This window comes from Acomys minous (genome assembly GCF_964271855.1).
Source record: "Acomys minous genome assembly, chromosome: 7".
NCBI classification, from domain to species: Eukaryota; Metazoa; Chordata; class Mammalia; order Rodentia; family Muridae; genus Acomys; species Acomys minous.
The window spans coordinates 67,926,690-67,947,986 of record NC_140488.1 but is presented as its reverse complement, the minus strand read 5'-3'; the positions used below and the strand labels follow the sequence as shown (position 1 = coordinate 67,947,986).

General features: G+C 38.3%; 1 protein-coding gene across 1 annotated transcript; it reads right to left on the bottom strand.

Annotated features, from left to right (window-relative positions):
- Window positions 1-6,232: 6,232 nt before the first annotated feature.
- On the bottom strand, window positions 6,233-14,232 carry HMGN5 (high mobility group nucleosome binding domain 5). The gene is made up of 6 exons (XM_084790430.1): window positions 14,036-14,232; window positions 12,201-12,224; window positions 11,617-11,646; window positions 11,312-11,365; window positions 9,064-9,201; window positions 6,233-7,402 (listed from the first exon to the last, which is right to left on the bottom strand). The coding sequence occupies exons 1-6, from the start codon at window positions 14,048-14,050 to the stop codon at window positions 6,803-6,805; spliced, it is 861 nt and encodes a 286-aa protein (XP_084646556.1). The 5' UTR covers window positions 14,051-14,232; the 3' UTR covers window positions 6,233-6,802.
- Window positions 14,233-21,297: the final 7,065 nt, after the last annotated feature.

The following is a 21,297-nucleotide window of genomic DNA, read 5'->3' as shown; positions in this document are numbered from 1 at the left end:
AAATGTAATTCAAATACCTAATTGACACAAAGGATAGGGAAGTTACTTATTGAATTTAATACATTAGAACATCTTAAGTGGTAACACTGACAAGTGAGTGGCCTTTTCTCATTTCTAAGATAATTTTTTTCTACAAACAATTACCATATTCCAAAATTCTATTGGACAGAATAGCCTATGGATTTAGTACATTTCAGAGAGAGAGAGAGAGAGAGAGAGAGAGAGAGAGAGAGAGTGCACATAACATAGTCTAAATTATAGAAATTGTGGATTTGCTAATAACTGATTTGATAAGATTTCCTACATTAGTTTCTTCATCTATAGAGTGGAAATAATGGTAACATCTACATCAAAGGGAAATGCAAATGCTTTTACAAAAATGTTAAAATATTTGTAATTCATATACCTTATATAACAATGTCTTCTTTCTGTCATAGAAAATAAATATATACATATCAATTTCTATTATATAATCAGAAACTTGGTTTCTACAAATATCACATTAAAAGGGATTAAAGTCATAGATTATCAAGTAAAAACACAGTAAATCATAATTTTGGTTCCTAAGACTACTTAAATTTCAGTGTTTAGCATTTTGAAGAAAAGAAAACAAATTTGAGCTATACTGTTATGATTCTTTTTTGTTTTTGTTTTTTGAGACAGGGTTTCTCTGTGTAGTCTTGACTGTCCTGGACTTGCTTTGTAGACCAGGCTGGCTTCAAACTCATAGAGAACAGCCTGCCTCTGCCTCCCAAGTGCTGGGATCAAAGGCGTGCACCACCACACCCTGCACTGTTATGATTCTTTATATACTTAACAAGTGGTATTTATGGGTAGCATTTTAATGCAAGGCCTTTTAAAAAAGTCTTTACTTATCAGCATGATCAATTCCACCTGAAAGCACAATGTTGGAAAACTATTATTATTCTACTATAATTGGTATTTCACCTCCTTGCTATTTCCATCTTAAAGAAGCCAATATAATTTGAAATACTATCACATTTATGAAATACAGATAATTAATATCAGTTTAATGTATTATTTATTAATTATTTGATAATATTATATGATTTGCTTCAATCATGTTCATACCCCTTCCTCTCACCATAACTCTTTCCAGGTCTACTTCAACCTCCTTAACCTCAGTAGATGAATTATTATTGATGACAGGTGATAAGATTAAGAGTTGATTTTAGGGCCAGGTATGGTGGCACACGCCTTTATCCCCAGCACTCGGGAGGCAGAGGCAGGCGGATCTCTGTGAGTTTGAGGCCAGCCTGGTCTACAAAGTGAGTCCAGGACAGGCAAGGCTACACAGAGAAACCCTGTCTCAAAAAAAGTATTTTTAAACAATCAAATAATTATTTTTAAAAATATATATTAAGTAGAGTTTTGTTCCTTTTTATTTTTTTAGAGTGCATTGGTATTTTGCCTGCATGTATAGCTGTGTGAGGGTGTCTGGTCCCCTGGAATTGGAGTTAAAGACAGTTGTGAGACAAGATGTGGGTGCTGGGAATTGAATCAGGGTCCTCCTAGGTGCTCTTAACTGTTGAGCCATCTCTCCAGCCCAAAATAATTCTTTGTTTTCTTTTTGGTATTTATTCTTTGATAATGTAATACAAGTAGTTAAGGTATTTTGACTATATGTCTTTCCCCCATCCCCTCTCTCATTCTCCTATTCATGCTGAACTTCTTTCCACCAAGTTCACCTCTTTCTTTTTGGTCTCTCCTCCCCCTTTTTGTGAGTCACTGAGTTTACTTACAGTTGCTTGTATGAACACAGGTGGGGAATTGGTTATTAGATTATGGGTGACTTACTAGTGGCCATGGCATTGAATAAAACGACTCCTCCTCTTCCAGTAGCCATAAAAAGCCATTTACCTGCCTCGTATAGATTTAAAGTTACTTAACTTTTGACACAGGTGTGGCTAAGCCACAGCAGATTTATTTGGTGGGGTTTTCTCCACATCTGATGTTAACACACTGGTTTTTGTATTAATTATTCACTTTATATCCACGTCATAGCCCCCTCCCTCCCTCCTCTACTTCCAGTCCCACCCTCCCTCCCTGTTTCTGCTATCTTTCCTCCCCTACTCCTCAGAGAAGGGGAGCATTCACACACACACACACACACACACACACACACACACACACACACACACACGCATCCAGCCACCCCAGCTAATCAAGTCACATCAGGACTGAGTGCATCCTCTTCCCCTGTAGCCTGGCAAGGTATCCCCTCCAGGGGAAAGTGATGGAAAAACAGGCAACAGAGTCCATGTCAGAGTCAGCCCCCTTTCCCCTTATGAAGGGACCCATATGAGGACGGAACTGCTCATTGGTACATCTGTGTAGGGGACCTAGTTCCAGTCCATGCATGATCCTTGGTTGGAGCTCCAGTCTCTACAGGGCCCCCCCCCCCAGGCCCTGGTTAGTTGGATCTGCTGGTCTTCTTGTGAAGCTCCTGTCCCCTTCTCCCTTCTGCGTCTTTCTATCCCACCCCTAAACCCTCCCTCTTTCACATGACTCCCTGCACTCCACCCAATGTTTAGCTGTGAGTCTTTGCCTGTGTTTCCATCAGCTGCTGGGTGGAGCCACTCAGAGGATAGCTATGCGAGGCTCTTGTCTGCAAGCATAGCAGAGTATCATTAATAGTGTCCAGTTGTCAGTCTCCCATGGGGTGGGTCTCAATTGGGTCAGGCATTGATTGGATCTTTCTCCAATCTCTGCTTTATTTTTGTCCTTGCACATCTTGTAGGCTTAAAACTCAGAATCAGAAATAGAATAGACAGAGGTAGTGGTGGAAGAGAGGGAACAAGATAGGAGAGGAAGCACAGAGAGATACGAGAGTGGAGATCAGATCTGGGGAGAGCAGGGGCAGAACATAGGGCCTGTAGAGTGAAGAGAACCCTTGGGCTTCTCTGTGACAAGCTGGAAACCTAAGATAGAGAAGGCTCCTGGAGGATATGAGGGAGACTCTGGTTGAGACTCCTAGTAGCAGAGGCCATAGAGCATAAAAAGGACACCCTCTAACAAGATAAGACTACTAGTAGAGGGAGGGGAACATAAACGCACCCACAAAAACTTTGACCCAAAACGTGGCCTAGCTTCTTTTTTTTTTTTTTTTTTTTTTTTTGCAAAAGTGCTTCATTAACACCGTCAAATTTTTAATTCTTTTAAGAAAAAAATATTACTATTTGAAGATGATAAAAACCTGTTTTTTTTCTCAAATTTATCTTTGCTGTCACAGAAAATCATTAATACTCATTATACTATAGTCTATAATATTAGACTCCAGTTATGGCATACTTTATTTGTGTCCTGTTTATGTCTTCCTAACTATGAAAATTTCAAAGGACTGATAATTTATCTATTGAGCCTGAGCTCCCCACATCCTTTGGTGGCATTGTGTCCAGCTATGGTTTTCTCTCATGGTCTCCTTTTGATAATTGGCTACCCAATACAAAGTGCTCAGCCTTGAAGCAACAAACAACAAAAAATACAACTCAGTAGGTTGTATTTATATACTTGGTCAAACAAATACACATATTTTACATAATGTAGCAAGCACACTCCTAAAATTATGTATAATCGTTCCTTTTTTCCAATTTATTTTGATACATTGCATTAGAAATTATTTACTGTTAGGCTGGGCATGGTGGCACACGCCTTTTATCCCAGCACTTGGGAGGCAAAGGCAGGTGGATCACTGTGAGTTCTAGGCCAGGCTGGTCTACAAGGCAAGTCCAGGAAAGCCAAGGCTACACAGAGAAAACCTGTCTCAAAAAATTATTTACTGTTATGTTTTTTTTGTTTTTTGTTTTTGTTTTTGTTTTTTTGTTTTTTGGTTTTTCAAGACAGAGTCTCTCTGTGTAACCTTGGCTGTCCTGGACTCACTTTATAGACCAGGCTGGCCTCGAACTCACAGGGATCCACCTGCCTCTGCCTCCTGAGTGCTGAGATTAAAGGCGTGCGCCACCACGCCCGGCTGTTTTAATGGGAAAAAAATGTCCCTAAAAGAGCCATGGGTTTGAGTATTTAACACTGAGAGGATTGTCCTGTTTGTTGACATTGTGGAACCTCTATGAGGTAGAACCTAACTGAAGGAAGTAGGTTATGGAAGGCAGTCCCTGAGGGTTGTAGCCTGTGCCCCTTAGACCTGAGCTTTCTGCTTACTGGTGGTACCATGTGAGCAAGGCGTCCAGCAAGTTCCCACAGACACAAACCACTCCATTTTAGTCGCAATGGCTTCCCCATCCAGATGGACTACCTCCTCTGAACTGTAGGCCAAAGAAATCCTTTCTCTACTAACTTGTTCCTTTTAGGTATTTGGTCATAGGGAGATAACATTAATTTAATATCTCTATTTACAGGGTGCAGGGTAATTTTGTTAAATTTATTTTATTGATTACCTACATATACAATATTTGTTACTTTTGACCAATTCATAGATACATACAATGTATTTTGATCATATGCACCCTTATAATACTGCCAGGTTGCACCCCCCCATACCTTCCTCCTCCCAACTTTATGTATGCCCTCTTTATATATGCTCCACTGAATCTAATTAGTACTGCCCATATGACCATAGGTATGGGGCCATTTTCTAGAGTATGGGCAGTATATTTCAATTTCTTTATTCCTCTATGAAAACTTTGACTACGGTGTGTATTCTTTTCTTATCCTATATCATACTGGTTTGTGGGGAAAACTTTAAAGTCACGCTACAAAATTTTAGATAAAATTTCAGCACTATATACTATCAAATCACTTTGCTCTATCAGCATGTTACCAAAACCGTGTGCTGCTGGTGAGATAAACAAAGGTGCCTCCCTATTACTAAGGAAATATTAAGTGGTCCTCGTGAACAATTTTTCTCCATAGGGAGCCATATAGAATGTTTTCTTATACTCTGGTTATTTCTCTACATCCTTAGATAAGACCATTTTACTGCAGATTTGGATCATGTTTTCCTTCATCTCCAATGATTCTTCTTCTGTCAACCAGCTAGCCCTCCTGCTACTCTACTCCTTTTCCACTTTGCTACTATTGAGACTTAGAAAAAAATATGCAAAACAAAATTTTTATGGTGTAGAGAATATGAGAGCCATAAACAAAATAAGACCTATGGAAGAAAGTTTCCATTAGTAAAATAGTATGGGGGAACAGCTCTGCTGTTTTATACCTTGTTCTTATTAGGTAAACGTTTACACACTTAAAGCTCTGAGGTGAATCTAGCTACTTTGTGTAGAGGATAGGGTTTCACATGAAAAGAAAACTTACGTACAATTCTGTCAAATCACCTCGGATGCCCTTATAGAGAGAAAACTGGGAGTGTGACTCTGACCATTGACAACAGAGAGGATTAAGACAATAACTTCGGCTGGACGTGATGGCGACGCCTTTAATCCCAGCACTCAGGAGGCAGAGGCAGGCAGATCTCTGGGAGTTTGAAGCCAGCCTGGTCTATAAAGTAAGTCCAGGACAGTCAGAGCTGTTACACAGAGAAACCCTTTCTTGAAAACAGAAACAACCACAACAACAACAACAAAACCAAAACAAGACAACTTCTGTGTGGGATGTTCTGGCTGTATGTTTTCTGTCAATTGAACTCTTGATTCTTCTGCCTCTACCTAACTCATTTTTCTCTCAGTGTAGCCTTTGCTGTCCTGGTCTTGCTTTGTAGACCAGGCTGGCCTTGAACTCACAGCTATCCACCTGCCTCTGCCGCCTGCTTCTACCTAACTGTTAAATCTTTATTTAAAAAAGCATAGTACTTTAGTAATGTGCTTCAGCACATAAGTTACAAGAGAATCAGATGCCCTGATCTTCATCAAAAAAAAAAAAAAAAAAAACAAAGACAAAAAAACCTGCTACATGAAAAGGACATCACTGATCACATTGTAACACAAAAACAAAGGAGTGTTCACTGCAGATTTGTAACTGATACAAAATTAAGAAGCCATATAAACACTTATGAAAAATTAAATTTGCTTTGACTGAATGAAATATCCTTAAGATATAAAAATGAATGAACTAACAAGCATTCCTAAGTCAATGGACTGCATATTTTGAGATGATTAAAACATCAAGTTTTATGCTTATATTAATTGTATTTCAGTGAAAAAAAAAAACCTCAAATGCTTTTCTGAACATCAGATGGGAGAAAAATCAAAGATAATAATATTGCAATAAACAACAGTTTTTGAAATATCACAAACCATAATCATCTTTGTGGAACTGTTTTATTATGATAAATCCACCAGAACTTTGTGCATACACATATAATCAAAACTGCCCTCCTGAAATAAACATTCAAATTTTGAAAAATGAAATTAAAGTTTTATATTTTTTTCCAAGCTACTAATACAGTTATATTTGGTAATGGCAATTCCAACTCTTAACATTACCTGAAAATAGTTGACCTTCTTTATAAAAGCAACCTAGGGAACTACAGCAAAGTTGTACCAAACTCTTTCTTTTGGAATTCTCCTACTTTGCAAAATTATCACGTATAAGAATAAAATTGAAACTCAAAGATTTAATACATAACTTACACATGGTGAAATTCACAAAGTTGCAAGTATACATTTTATATTTTGCACTACTATAATCACAAAATGTATAAAGGTGTCATGTTGGGTATTTTGCAACTAATAACTTGTATGATGTTCCAAGATTGAATGATGCTAAAGAAAAGCACTGTTTATAAAATATCTGATAAAAATATTTATCTCTATTAACATTACAACAGGAAGGTACACGTTACCAAATTACGATCTTACATAGGGCAGTTTTAGACAATATTCAGAGACTCCTCTTTCTCTCCATCTTGTTTGAAATCTTCGTTTCCAGCTTCATTTCCAGCCTCCACCTTGTCTGCATCATTTCCTTCACCAGCAACCTCTTTTTCTTTTTCTTGCTCCTCTTTTCCATCTTCCTCACACTGACCTTCCTTTCCATCTTCCTTATTTTCTTCTTTGCATTTTCCATCTTCCTCTTCTTTTTCCCCTTCCTGTTCTTTTCCTTCCTCCTCAGCTTTAATATTTTCATCTTTCTCCTCTTCCTTTTTCTCATCTCCTTCTTCTTTGTCATCTTCTCCTTCTTTTTCATTGTCTCCTTTCTTTTCATCATCTATGTCTTCTTTTCCATCTTTGCTTTCTGCTGCACCTGTTTTCTCTTCTAGGATGTCTTCCCTTTTTCCACATTCCACCTCCTCACTTTCATCTTTGCCCTCTTTTCCATCTTCATCTTTCTCTATATTTTGAATGCTTTCTTCTAGCTCATCATCTTTTTCTTCTGCTGCCACTGCTTCTTTCTTGTCTCCTCCATCTTCTTCTGTATCTTCATTCATCTCTTCTTTTACTTCTTCAGCTTCCATTTTAGGAATAGGTGCCTAGATATAATGAGGGGGGAAAGTAGTAAATGTAGACCTATTTTCTCTCTCATGTTTAGATTAGATTGATTATACATGTTTCATGGAAAGTCTATTTCTATTTATTTTCCAAAGAGTGGTTTTCCTATGGAAACCCATGATATAAGGAAAATATTCTAAACAATGTACAAGTATAGTATCTTGATACAAAGCACCATAAATAGATGACTGCAACCATAAATTCAGTAAAGCTTGTCTATATAAATAAGTTTCATTACAACTATGATGAAACAAAGTAAATAAACAAAGGATGTTTATTTATTTATTCTATGTCATAAATTCTCAATAAAACATGTGAAGATAAAATCCTGGGAAAATAATGCTATTTTCTTTTTCTTTTGAGACAAGGTCTTGCTACACAACTGAGATTGGCTTTGAACTCACAGTAACTCCACCCACCAAATATGGTCTGTGCTGGTTTGAATAAGAATGGCTGCCATAGGTTCATATATTAAATGTTTAGTCATCTGGGAATTGCACTACTTGAGAAGGACTAGGCCTTTTTGGAGTGGGTGTGGCCTTGTGGTGGCCACTAGGGGTGGGCTTTGAGGTTACAGAACCCCAAGCCAGGCTCAGTGTCACTTCTCTTCCTGGCTGCCTTACTTCTCACCGTGATGATAATGGACTAAACCTCAGGAAGTGTAAGCAAGCTCCAATTAAATATTTTCTTTTATATGATTTGCCATGGCTATAGTGTCTCTTCACAGCAATAAAACTCTAAGACACTTAAATAACAGGTATGTACCACCAAGCACAGTTTACATTTGTGCTTTTTTTGGTGTTTTTTTTCCAGACAGGGTCTCATAATGTAGCTCTGGCTGTCCTGGAACTCACTATGTTGACCAGGCAGGCCTTGAAATCATATAGATACACCCCCCTCTGCCTTCAAGCACATATGTGTTTTAAAAAAATTACTTGAAAATCCTGTATTACTTATATTTTACATACATGACCATGTTTGATTTGATACTTCACTTTAGGCATTTTACTAGAATACCTAAAAGTATAGTATACATTAAATATATAAAGCAAAACTCATTAAAAATGATACATGGCTGGCCATGTAACTCCGTTGATAGTGTTTGAATGCATGAAGCTCTGAGTGGGATCAACAGCCTGGCATAAATTATGTGTGTGTGGTAGTGCAAACTCATAATTATAACACTTAGGAGGTAGAGGCAAGGGGAAAATTCCAGGTCATTCTTGACTATGAGTTTGAGGCCATTCTGGGTTAAATGAGACCTTGTTCTCATGTAAAAGAGAAGTTCGACAATAGTTTTACCATCTATAGAGGAAAATAAAAGTGCCATTTTCTGGGGAAAGAATTTACAAATAGTCTATATGTTGACAAAAGGAATTAAAGTGTGGCCTATATTTAATAAGAGAATTATATTTGTAGTAAATCATACTTATTGGCATTGTTAAAACAACCGTAATTCTAAACAATTGCTTCTGCTATTACTACCTGCAAAACTCATATTTTTCATTCATTTTCTACTGGGATACAATTATACCACAGAACCACTATTCATTTACTATATATTTTTAAATTAAAAGTCAAATGAGATTGCTTTCATTTGCATTTCACAAACCTTCCAAGAAAATATAACATTTCAAGGTACCTCAATAATTTTGGCTTCTCCATTTTCAGCATTTTCCATGTTGCATTCTTCTTTAACATTGTCTGGCTTGGTTTCAGGAATCATTATGGCACCTGCATCTTTGTTTTCCTCCACCACAACAGTTGTGGTCTTCACTTTCTGCTCAGCAACACAAAAATAATAAAAATACAGAATTTAGCTCCTATGCTGACTAAATAGCTAAAGTTACATTAGCAGCTGATAAAATAATTTAAGGAGAGCTTTAACATACTACATATAAATCTGATAGCAATAAAGTTAACATATAACTCAGTATTACTTCTAAAGCAGCAATACAAATGAATCCTGTTACCATGGTAGAAATTAAATCTGCTTTCATGCAGAGTGTAATGAGAAGTAACAAGTTAGTGTTCACTAACCCCCACCAAGGTCCAATTCCCAGCATCAGGGTAGACTGATAAATTGAAGATCTCTTACAAAAAGTTAGTTTATTGCTGTCTAGTCTAATCATTAGCAGTAGGGTTGTATTCATTATGAAGTCTTCATTGGTAGTAATTAAGAGAAAGGTCATGTTAGAACTTCAATTTAGACACATTTGGAAGAGATCATCATAGGATGAAGCTATTTTAATCTTATCTGTGAGCTGTACAGCTCTTTGAACTTCTTTTGTTTTACTATAAGAAAGATCTTTGCTTACGTGTATATAGTAAGAAGATCATTTATTTAAGATGCCAGAATATGCGGCCCTTTAATCCCAGCACTCGGGAGGCAGAGGCAGGAGGATCAATGTGGGTTCAAGGCCAGCCTGGTCTACAAAATGAGTGGAGGACAGCCAAGGCTAACACAGAGAAACCCTGTCTTGAAAAACCAAAAATAAAAAAATAAAAAATAAATCCCAGAAAATCTGTTTGAATCCTAGATCTTTCACTTATGTGGAGTGATCTTGAGAAAAGTCATTAATCTCTTTCAGATTGTGTTTTTATATATAAAACTATAGCACCACTTACAACACAGGGACATCATTGAGAAACTGAGAAAATGCATATGGAATTGTGTTAGAAATTATAAACTGCAATGTACATAAAAGCTATTATTCTGTTAAAAATGAGAAACAGATCTGAGAAGGAGAAATCATTTTTAAAGGGCATGATTATGTAATATCCATCATGGTTTACTCCTATCCTTTTCCCTGTCCTCCCTCTCTCAATGCAACTTGCAGAAGAACAGTTCAACAGCTAGTGTGGCACCAAAATATAAATTGTCTGATTAAGATAAGTAAACAATATTTAAGATTTAAGATTTCTAAAATAAAAATATCAAAAGCATCTTACAAGAATGACCACGGCTTGCTGTCACAAAATGATGAGATTAGATTATCTCAAAAATTCCTTTTTTCCCCAGGGGAAAGCACTAACACAGCCAGTACTACCACAAATTGTGCAGTCACGTCCCCCAGATCTGGGGAAATTGCAGGGTCAACACATCTGAAGTGCAATGGGACAACCACCTTCGTGATCATGGTATCTCCCCTGACAGGTAAGGATTCAAATAGTCTTGTGGGATTATTTTGAAGTGGGGAGAGGAAAAGATTCCTTTTTAGTCTAGCATCCAGGGAAATTAGGCCAGGGACTTGGAGATAGGTGCTGAAGCAGAAGCCATGGAGGAACGCTGTTTACTGGCTTCCTCTCATCAAAGATTATAACTTTAATCTTTTCTGATTTTTTTTAAAATTCAACCAAAAATTTTTCGACCAATTATTAGAAAAAAAGTGTGTATAAAGCAATTAACAGTTGATTTCATTTCTCTTTCACCTTGTCAGTAGCTATAACATCCAAGCACAGAAGTCTATATAAAATCAGTTGACTCCATTTAAAGCATCATGAATGAAAGCTCTTCCTGATGTATTATCAAATATTAGTTACTGCTATTAGTATAATCCACTATTGGGTCACTGCAGTTAACAGCCTTAGTTTTCCCAGGAATATTGGTAAATCTCAAAGGCATATACATTTAGTGGGTGTCTTCCCACCAACATTTTTATTTTACATTTATAATACTGTGTTGTAACTACCAAATAAAAATGCTAAGACACAGCTACCAATCACAAAATACATACAAACATTCACCACCCGATAGACCTTTATGTACCCTATGATATGTTATAGTTTCTGTTTAAGGAAGCTATGAAGAAAACAAAACGATCAGTTGTGTGTGTTTTTACAATTTACTGAAAATACATTTTCTTTAACCTTATAATTTGAGTATTTACCCTTGAAGTCGATGCTCTTTTAGGTTTCAACTCTGGTGTAAAGGGCACAGGCATCTGCATCAAAAAAACATCATTATATAAGAAATGAGGAAGAAACCATATTTGAAGAAAGAGCACTAACAATGAAATCCATGAATATGATTTAAACTAAGCACTAGGAAAATAACCCTTTTCTTTAATGTGTAAAGTTTCTCCCATAAACCTTCCAAATAAGCCTTGTATTAAACATAATATTTTGTAGGCATCCCCAATCCTAAAAACTACATTCCATGATACATGGGCATCATATTACAAAGACCACTTACAGCAGACAGTCGGGCTGATCTTCTCTTTGGCTGGAATTGGAAAAAAAATAGTCAAAAGTATTATGGATATACAAATCTACAATTATTTTTACTGAGAAAATAATTGTTATAACACTGTGTGTAAATATTTCTATTAAGAAAGTGATTATAAATTTTGCCAAGATATATCATAGTAGACACTTCTGATTCCACCCCCCACACACACACCTTTCATATGCTAAAGGGAATAAAATCCCATTACAAGCTTCTTTCACTGAGCTAAATCAGCAAAGTGACTATTGCTAAGGAACATATTTAAAAATGAAAATATACGTTTCTGCTCAGCAAATGACAAAACCGAATTTGAGCCCAAGAAGTTGCTCTCTGGATTTTTAGCATAATAAGCATGGTAGGGTCTTAAATTAAAAAAAAAGTCTGCCATTTTTTATTTGTGTAGTTTTGAGAGCACTGGCACACACAACATTGGTACTCATTGGCTATGAATATTAACTATGAGCATTTTATTATTGTCTAGTTATGTGTCTTTACTTTCTCAAATAGTTGCATATTTTTTCTAGAGAAACTCACAAACTAAAGACACTCACCTCCTGACTCGCATCACCTGCAGCCTATGTAAAGGGAGAAATAAAAATAAAAGAAAAGAAAGAAATAGGGTCATCAATATAAACAAGTGGAGCAGAAAATGTCACCGATGGATTATAATTACAACTTGAGACATTTGTGACTTTTTTCCTTAGTTCCCGCTCCAGCAGCCACGTGTTGTTTTCTAGCTGCTATTCTACATCTGCCAGTTTAGTACCATGAAACATTCACCAAAATGCAAGTTCATGCTCAAGATCTGTTTACAAAGAGCAGTATACCCTTTTTGTATAAATAATGTCTCTGAAAAACAAACAATTTTCATTTTGAAGTCCACCTGCTCTAATGTTAAAGCCAAAACAAGGGTTGGGGCGGGACGAACGAAGGCGGAGCTTCTTGCAATTTCCCTTTCTTGCCTTATGTTTGCCATGCAATTGTGTCTATCTGACCAGCTCTACTGATAATGGACTATTTTCTTCCTCAAGTTCTGCATACAACAACAAATCCACCATACTTTCAACGAAGAACGTCTTTGTTCTAACGTCAACATTTTGTTCGGAGAAGGAGGAGGCGGATTTTAAAACTTCCCGCCACTACCTGCTACAAGGTTGGTGTCAGCTCTGCAAAATAGCAAGATCCATTGCAGGAGCCAAAAAGAGTCCGGCGGGAGCCTCGGGGAAGAGGGTTGGGGGGGGGGGGGGCTGATTAGAAACAATTGCTTTCAGTATCCGAGTAGCCCTTTACCCTGGGAATTACCAGGCTATTATTTCAACGATTCATACAGCTCCAGGCGCTGAGGAATTTCAGCCTCGTTTCTATGTTCTAGGAATACGGAAGGCGGACGGATTCACAAGAATATAACAACAATCATAAGGCTTTTACATTAACAGGGTGTTTTACGAGTTCACCAAGCAATGAAACAGCATTCCATTTTAGTTGTAAGACAGTCGGGAAGAAAACACACACACACACACACACACACACACACACACACACACACACACACACACACACACACGAGAACACTGAGCGTCAACTTCCTATCTGTGCGGAGACAGGAATTTTGAAGTGAAGGGTTACAGAGGACCTGTAGCCCTTGGTAGCTCAGATCAACTCCCCAGGTCTAAAGTGAACAAATCCCACGTCGCCCCACCATCCTAAGCTGGCAGTAGTTTGTCGGATGCGGCTCTCTAATCACCTTTCCACCTTTAACTAGAGAGTTCCGAGAGTGCCAAATCTCTCAGATCTAAAGTTTCTAATTACAGCGGTGAATCTCTCCCTTCTCTAGGACAGTTTGAAGTCTGCGCCGCCTAATGGCACAGGATTACCATTGCATAGCCATCTGGCATGACAAGAAGTGGAGGAGGGAAGAGGGGGAAAAGGGAAAAAAGAAAACGGAAAGAACAAAGGCAAAAACAACAGAAAGCCAGGGCTTTCTTTCCTCCAAACGGGACGGTTCCCAGAGAAAAGCTGGAGGTAGAGGAGGAAGCTGGCGCTGGAAGTGTGGTTGGGAGAAGAGTTCTCCAATAGGGTAAGCGGAGGAAGGGGGGTGGGGTAGGAAGCGACAGCACAGCGCTATGGCTGTTTGTAATTCAGCATGGAGACACCTCTCAAACGATTCTCTCCCTTAAACAAAACAAGCCAAAAGTGAACTACCAGTTGCATACGAGACCTTCTGAAACCAAACACAGACGCTTACTACCTTTCCCTCGCCTTCCATTCAGAACATCACAAAATCAAACTAGAAGCCAAAATGCTCTTTCAAAAAGATAGAAATCTCTGCCATAGGAAATATGTATTTCGGCAGCTAATCACCCGTCTATCTTCCCATTTCACTTACCTTTCTTTTGGGCATTGTTGCAGCTCTCCGCAGGAGATCCTTAGGCAGGAGGGAAAAAAGCCGAGAGCAGTCTCCGCCTGACCGCTCCGCGAGCGACTGAGTTTTCAATGAACTAATTGCAGCACGATATGTACTCGCGTTCCCCCCTCCCCCTAAAAAAAATCTCTCGTTATTGGCAACATTAAACACGCCAAGACGCAACCAAACTACGTGAATGGTTAGTCGAAGTGGGAGCCAGGTTGGAGTGACAGACTGTCAGGCCAATGAGGGGAGGTGGCAGGTTCGGAAGGCGTGGCCTGCGAACTTGCCCGAAGCCCTCGTATGCTGCCGGCTTTGACTGCCTCTGGGGTGCCGGAGTCCACGCACTTAGGAGACGCCTAGTGCTCCAACGTGACCAGCAGGAAATCCAGTTTTCTTGCCTTTTCACCCTTTTATGTTATAACGACAATCGAAAGCTCAAACAGTTGGGTATTTTTTTTTCCGATCTCCAACATCCCCCCCCCTCTTCTTCGCGCGGAGTGGCGGGCCCTTTTGAGACAAGACTGAGCCAGAAGCTCTGATCTTTTCCAGTTGGCAAGAGGGTGAGGCTGAAGTGACAAGAGCACCCATTTAAAGATCGCAAAAAGAGTAGGAACGTTTTTGGTCTTGAGAACTTCCCGCCAAAGCTGAACTGTGGTCTGGTTTTAGAAGGGTGCCAGAACTGCGCGCCTCCCGCAGGTGGAGAGTAGCAATAAATCTGGGACCTGAAAGAGCAGGACGCGCCTGCAGGCCGCCTACCTTCTAAAAGAGCCCTCCCCCGGACCAAGAATCAAATGAGGGCTTACTGGATTTGTAATTCAAAGGTGATATTTAAGATTATACAGAAAACAAAACCATTTGTTATCTACATTACTGAAACTTGAGATGTCTCCTTAATTTTTTATTTTATCCCCGCCCCCCCTCAGAAGTACTTCCTTGGTGGCACACACCTTTAATCCCAGCACTCAGGAAGCAAGAGAAGACCGATCTTTGTGAGTTCGAGGCCAGCCTGGTCTACAAAGCGAGTCCAGGACAGCCAGGGCTACAAAAGAAACCCTGTCCCGAACGGCCCCGCCCACCCCACCCCACCCCACCCCACCCCCCAAAGTGCAGCCTATCTCAGACAGTGTTTAAGTAGCAGCGTTCTGTTCTGAGAATATTCTATTTGTTTTCTAGTGTCAGAATCTGAGACCTAAATGTTTGGAGAAAGTAAAGAATAAGATGCCTAGAAATAATTCTGGTTAAAACAGAGTGCCTAGGGCTGGTAATTGTTACTGGAACTAAGAAGAATGCAGGTCTCTGCAGCTTGGTTTTTTGTTTGTTTGTTTTTGTTTTGTTTTGTTTTGTTTTTTTGAGATGTGCTTTGCTTGGGTTGTTGAAAGAGCTAATTGTATTTAAAAGTGCTTCAACAACAGTCTGCATTCCCTAAGCTGAAAGTCTAATCAAAAGGGAAAATTAACCTTTTAAACAGTTACTTAAAATTGAGGCCCTGGCCTGGTGGCACATGCCTTTAATCCCAACACTTGGGAGGCAGAAGCAGGCAGGTTACTATGAGACCAAGGCCCTTATGGTCTACCTATCGAGCAAGCCAGACCCTCTCACTGCATCCCCTCCCCCACATGTAGCTTAAAGAAAAATCAGACCATTGATTTAGAAGAATACACAGGTTTAATGGTAGCAATGTGGCAGTGAGATACTGAAATTGAAGCCATTTTAGGCTCCCTACACATCCTGCCACAAACAAAAATCTTTTCAAAAGCAAATGTGACTGCTCTATGACCTACACAATACAATCTAAAACGCACCCTGACAGAGCCTATCATTTTGAGTTTTGCCCCTTCTTCCCCAGCATTTAGCATGTGGAGTTAAACAACCCAACTTACCTTAAGACCCACAAAATTCCTCTAACTTCACACTGTATTCTTATTCAAGTAGACAAGTCAGAAAGGCACATTTACATTTGCTTCCTTTGCCTGCAGCTATGTGTCATCAGACCAGGCTCAAGATGTGTCTTTTAGTTAGTTACTTTAAGTGAAAGCGCTGTTGGAAGAACCTAGGTATGTTTCAGTAATTTAATTTTCTAAGAGAAAATTGGTTTCAGTATAAGAATTGTCTCATAAGGGTAAGGGAAAAATGAAGAGAATGAAAACGTGTTAGTATTAGAATGCATTCATTCAACAAATTCTTATTTACCATTATTTTGTGCGTTGGATTTTTGTTTTCGTAGACAAGCTTATAAAAATGCAACCCCCTGTGGCACGCAAAGTTGCAGTACACAGTTTCTGCCCTTAAGGATTTTTATAGCTCTGTAGGATTGAGAAAACAGATGCATATGTATCTACAAATCCAAGTTGCATGCATTATATGAATTCTGAAGTTTATATTTAATAATACGGCTGGAGTGGGGTTGGGAGACTTTTTAAAACTGAGGCTTTTGAAGACGGCTTTTGTTGGCATGGTATCTGGCTCTGAACCTTGGTGGAGATTGTTACACTACAACAAATGCGGAGACAAACAACCTTGTTGAGGGAACAGACTGCCCAGTCCCAGCCCCAGTAAATTGAAACATAGGATCACGAGCTGAGGGAGGGAAATCTCAAGTTGGAAACAAGGTGACTGTACTATCTGGTGGTGAGCTCTGCGTCTCTCAGGTCCGTCAGCTATTTTCTGCTTGGACAGTCTTTCCTCCTTGGAGCTCAACCTGTTCCAACTGTGACTGAGTCTTTTCAGATTGCATAAGTGTGGAACATTTCTCCAGTTCTTCACCTCACTCTCATTATTCTTTCTAGTGGTAAACAAGGTGGGTGTCCTCTGTACCAGCCAATTTCTTTTAGTTCTTGGCCCTTGTGACATTTTTACCTATGCCTGAAGCTCCATTACTTACAGTGTTGCCTACAAAATATACCAAACTGTACAGTCCCGGCCTAGTATGACCTCTTAATCAAAGCATTTGCCCATCACTTCAGCCCATCAAATCCCTTTTTCTTGCCCATTGTATATAATTTAGATTAAACGACCATGTTACACAAGCAAGGTCTTGCTGTATAGCCTAGCTGACCTGGAACTCTACTTATATGAAGCTGGCTTGGCACTCATAGACATCCACCTGCCTCTACCCACAAAGTGTTCATATTAAAGGCATTCAACACCATACCTGGTCATGCACAACTTTGACTACAAATGTACTCAAATTTGTGATGTTGAAGATGGGCCTCATTCATGTTAGGCAAGCACTCTACCACTATGCTACCCACCTCCAGCCCTCAAAGCTTGTATATACTTGTTTTTCTTATCTGATTATTTTTCATCACATTAGATGTCAGGTTCTTCCTGAAAAATTCACCATATTTACAAATTAGTTTTTCAAAATTGTTAAATTATTATAGTCAGAATTTTATCTTTATGTAATGGTCAATGTGAGGGTTTTTAATGGATCACTTATTTTTAAAATTACCCTAGCTTGTTTCTCATTTTTTTTATTAAAAGCTATGAATACTGATTGCCTGGCAATTATCCACAGGATAATTTCCCTTGGCTATTGAGTATGCCTACTATGACTGTCACAATTTAGAGTAACTGTAGCATGTCCACTCAGTAACCAGTGGGAAATGGCGTAGGAAAATGTAAAATTTACAGATTAAATATATCAACATTAAAAATGTTTTCCACAGAGACTCTAAAATAAAATATTAACACTATGTGCTTATGAGAAAAGGGATGATAGGGAGATAAGAGTGAAAAAGGATCTTCAGATGTTCTGTATATTCGGTCTAAAATCATATATATGTTGCATAATAAAATATTCTTGATGTTTAACGTACAAGGGGATCACAAAGGTATTGATTGGTAGTAAGTACCGTGCTTTCCATGTTAAAATACCTTTAACTTTGGTGATACTTGCTTATCATTATTATTCCTGAAGTATCCTAAAAAAAAAAAAACCTGAAAATTGCTTAATATTATTATCACACAATAATGCAGATCTTACCATAACCAAAATAGTGTTTTGAATAGATAAGTTGGTAGCTTATATGGTAAAATAAATATTAAATCTAAACTGAATCCAATTCATCCATACACTTATTTTTAAACTTAGTTAGATTACTGGTAGCCCTTTCCTGAGACTGAGTCTTTAAACACTGTAATTTTGAGGACTTAGAACTTCCTTTCTCCCCCCAAAAAAAACAAAACAAAACAAACAAAACCAGGCCTGGTGGCATACACCTTTAATCCCAGCACTCCAGAGGCATAGACAGGCAGATCTCTGTGAGTTTGAGGCCAGCCTGGTCTAGAAAGAGAGTTCCAGGACAGCAAGGGCTGTTACACAGAGAACACCTTCCTTTCTCCAGGTTCAAGACTCAACACTGAATTGTGAGTGACCCCTGATACAATGGCTTCTAGTGGTAGGGAAAAAATGGAAAAAAGAAAATAGAATATTTTGTGATTTTTTTCTAGTTTATTTATTTTTATTATGTTACTTGCCTTTCTTTTTTTATTAATTTATTCAGATTACATCTCAATTGTTATCCCCTCACTTGTATCCTCCCATTCCTCCCTCCCTCTCACTTTCACCCTATTCCCCTCCTCTAGGTCTATGACGGAGGGGGGCCTCCTCCCCCACTATATGGTCATAGGCTATCAAGTCTCATTTTGGAAGCCTGCACTCAAAGAAAGAATATTTTGTTTTTAATATCTAAACAAATGACATTTTAGACTTTCAGACATTAAAACTTAAAGAAACTAGCTAGAGATGTTCTGGTTCAATACTCTTATAATGCAGATCAGTAAAGTCAAGTGCTGACAGCTTAAATGATTTGCCTGTGGTCCTCTATTAGAGGTGGATGGGGGGTTGTTTAAGTTGCAAGACATGTTAAATAGACACAAAGTTTGCTCCATCAAGAAACTCAAGAAGCTCCTGTGACCACCAGGCCAGTTCAGAAATGTATTTCTGTTTGTTCACTGAATCCCTCATTCATCTATGATCCTAAATTTAAACCCTTATCAGTTTTTAACTATATCAAAAAGTAGAAAATTCAGTGATTTTATGTTCTCTCTCTCTCTCCCTCTCTTTCTCATTTCTCTCTGATATTTTCAGTGAACAAAGGTTAACCACTAACATTGTCAAGCACCTTCTCATGTTTCTTTCTGTCATTTACCAGCAGAATGGTTTTCAAATAAAGTTGCAAATTCCCTTTCTCATTGGTCAGAAGTCAGGTGAAGGTTTCCAACTTCTATTGAGTGCTCTCCTTTATTTGAGATGAGCTTTGAGCTTACTTAAGTCAGCTATAAAGTCTTCTACTTTCCTTAAATTCATCTATTAATTTACTTAAATATGCCACTAATTACATTTTGAAAAATAATATTTACTTAAAGTGTACAACATGATATTTATACACATGTACATACACTGAAAGGATTATTACAGTCAAACAAATTAACAATCGGTCAACAGGGTAGCCACTTATTTCTGAGGGAAGAACATCTGAAACCTCATCTCAGCAATTTTCTCCAAAGTTACTGAATTTATGTTTTCTTGCATAAAATAGAAGATGTTTTAAATCTTAATTTTGAAATGTTTTACTTTCTGTCTTATCTTGTAGATATTAATGCACAGCTTATAAAATGCTAAGATGTTAATTGAAGCATGTCTATAAACAGTGTAACTATTATGGGTCACTGCGGTAAGTCTGTCTTTAAACAGATTATATTTTGGCATTATATGTTTAATGTGATTTAATGTGGCTTCTTCTGCTCCTTAGAAGCCTCATCCAACAGTTCTCTTATAAAAGAAAGAAAACAGCAATCGACAAATGCCCTTGGCTTCTTATTTGCATATTTGAAAGGAGGGCTTATTTTTAAGGAAGGATCTGTTTCGCAGAGCCTCAGACACGGGTGAGACCTGATTAGAAGCAATCTCTCTCCACTGAGAACACAGTAGCCCGTAGAATAGATTGTGTGTGTGAAATCAATGTCTTCTCCAAGAATAAATATTCAATCAAGTAACCTGATGCCATTTTAACTAGAGGCTAAATGTTAAATGCTGCTTTAAAAAAAAACATTCATAGTAATAGATTTTCTAACTTTGCATCATGTTTTTTTCCTCCTTTTCCAGTTTCTGGCTTTGCAATTACTGACTTAATTTTATATTAAGTCCTGTGTAACCCTATATATGGTTTTATTTTCTTATAAATTATTAAAAACCCAAGAGCCATCACTTGAGGTTTTTTCAGTATACATATACATAAAAAGGGGATAAAAGTATTAAGTAGGATTTTTTTTTTAAAAAAAATCCTCAGCTAGGAGCGGTGGGGCACACCTGTAGTCCTAACACTCAGGAAGCAAAGGCAGGAGGATCTCCGTGAGTTTGAGGCCACCCTGGTCTATGAAGTGAGTCCAGGACAGCCAAAGCTACACAGAGAAACCCTGTCTCGAAAAACCAAAAGAAAAAAAAAAAAAACTCCTCAATGTATAAAGATAAACACTGATGACATCATAGAATTGGAAGTCTATGCTGTTTATAATACTGAGTGTTACTTTGATAAATTGGCCATGCTCCAGCTGAAGGCCACACATATCCAAGAATATTTGGGCAGTACAAATTTGCCTTGGTGGGGATAAAAAAGACACACCATTGAGACTGAAAGAAAAGGGAGTAGATCTGGCAAGAGTTATAGGCAAGGGAGGGTGAACATAATGATTTAATTGTATGAAATTCTCAAAAACTAACATATATACATATACATATATGTATACACACACACACAAACACACACAAATAAGTATTCCAGAATTTTCAATCAGTGACACAGTACATCAAAAGAGGAAATGATATCCATCAGGAACTAATCACTATAAAATTACGTCCTAAGGAATATTTGGGAAGAACAAGCCTGACTCATTTAGTAAAAGTAGCTGCTTTGAAAGCGTAGGGATTTGCATTCAGTTCCCCAAAATCCATGAAAAACCTAGGCACATTAGCACTTGCTCGTAACCCCAACACTCAAAGCAGGGGTTGGGAGAGATAAGTAGATCCTTGAAACTCATTGGGCAGCCACCATCTGAACTCAGGCCCCAGATTCAGTGAGAGACCCTGTCTCAAATAAGGTACACATTCCCTGGGCAGGTGGTCTTCGGGTAAAAGAAAGCTAGTTAAGTGTGAATCTGTGAGTCAGCAAGCCGCATACCACCATAGTTTCTCCTTCAACAGTGGGGGCCTGGGTTCCTTCGCTTACTTCTCCCAATGA

Bases quoted from the DNA above. Each gene is read 5' to 3' on its own strand.
- HMGN5 (XM_084790430.1), bottom strand. The intron at 11,366-11,616 runs GTAAGTGGTCTT...TTTTTGATGCAG, and splicing joins GATCAGCCCGACTGTCTGCT to ATGCCTGTGCCCTTTACACC. The intron at 7,403-9,063 runs GTACCTTGAAAT...CATTATATCTAG, and splicing joins GAGAAGCCAAAATTATTGAG to GCACCTATTCCTAAAATGGA.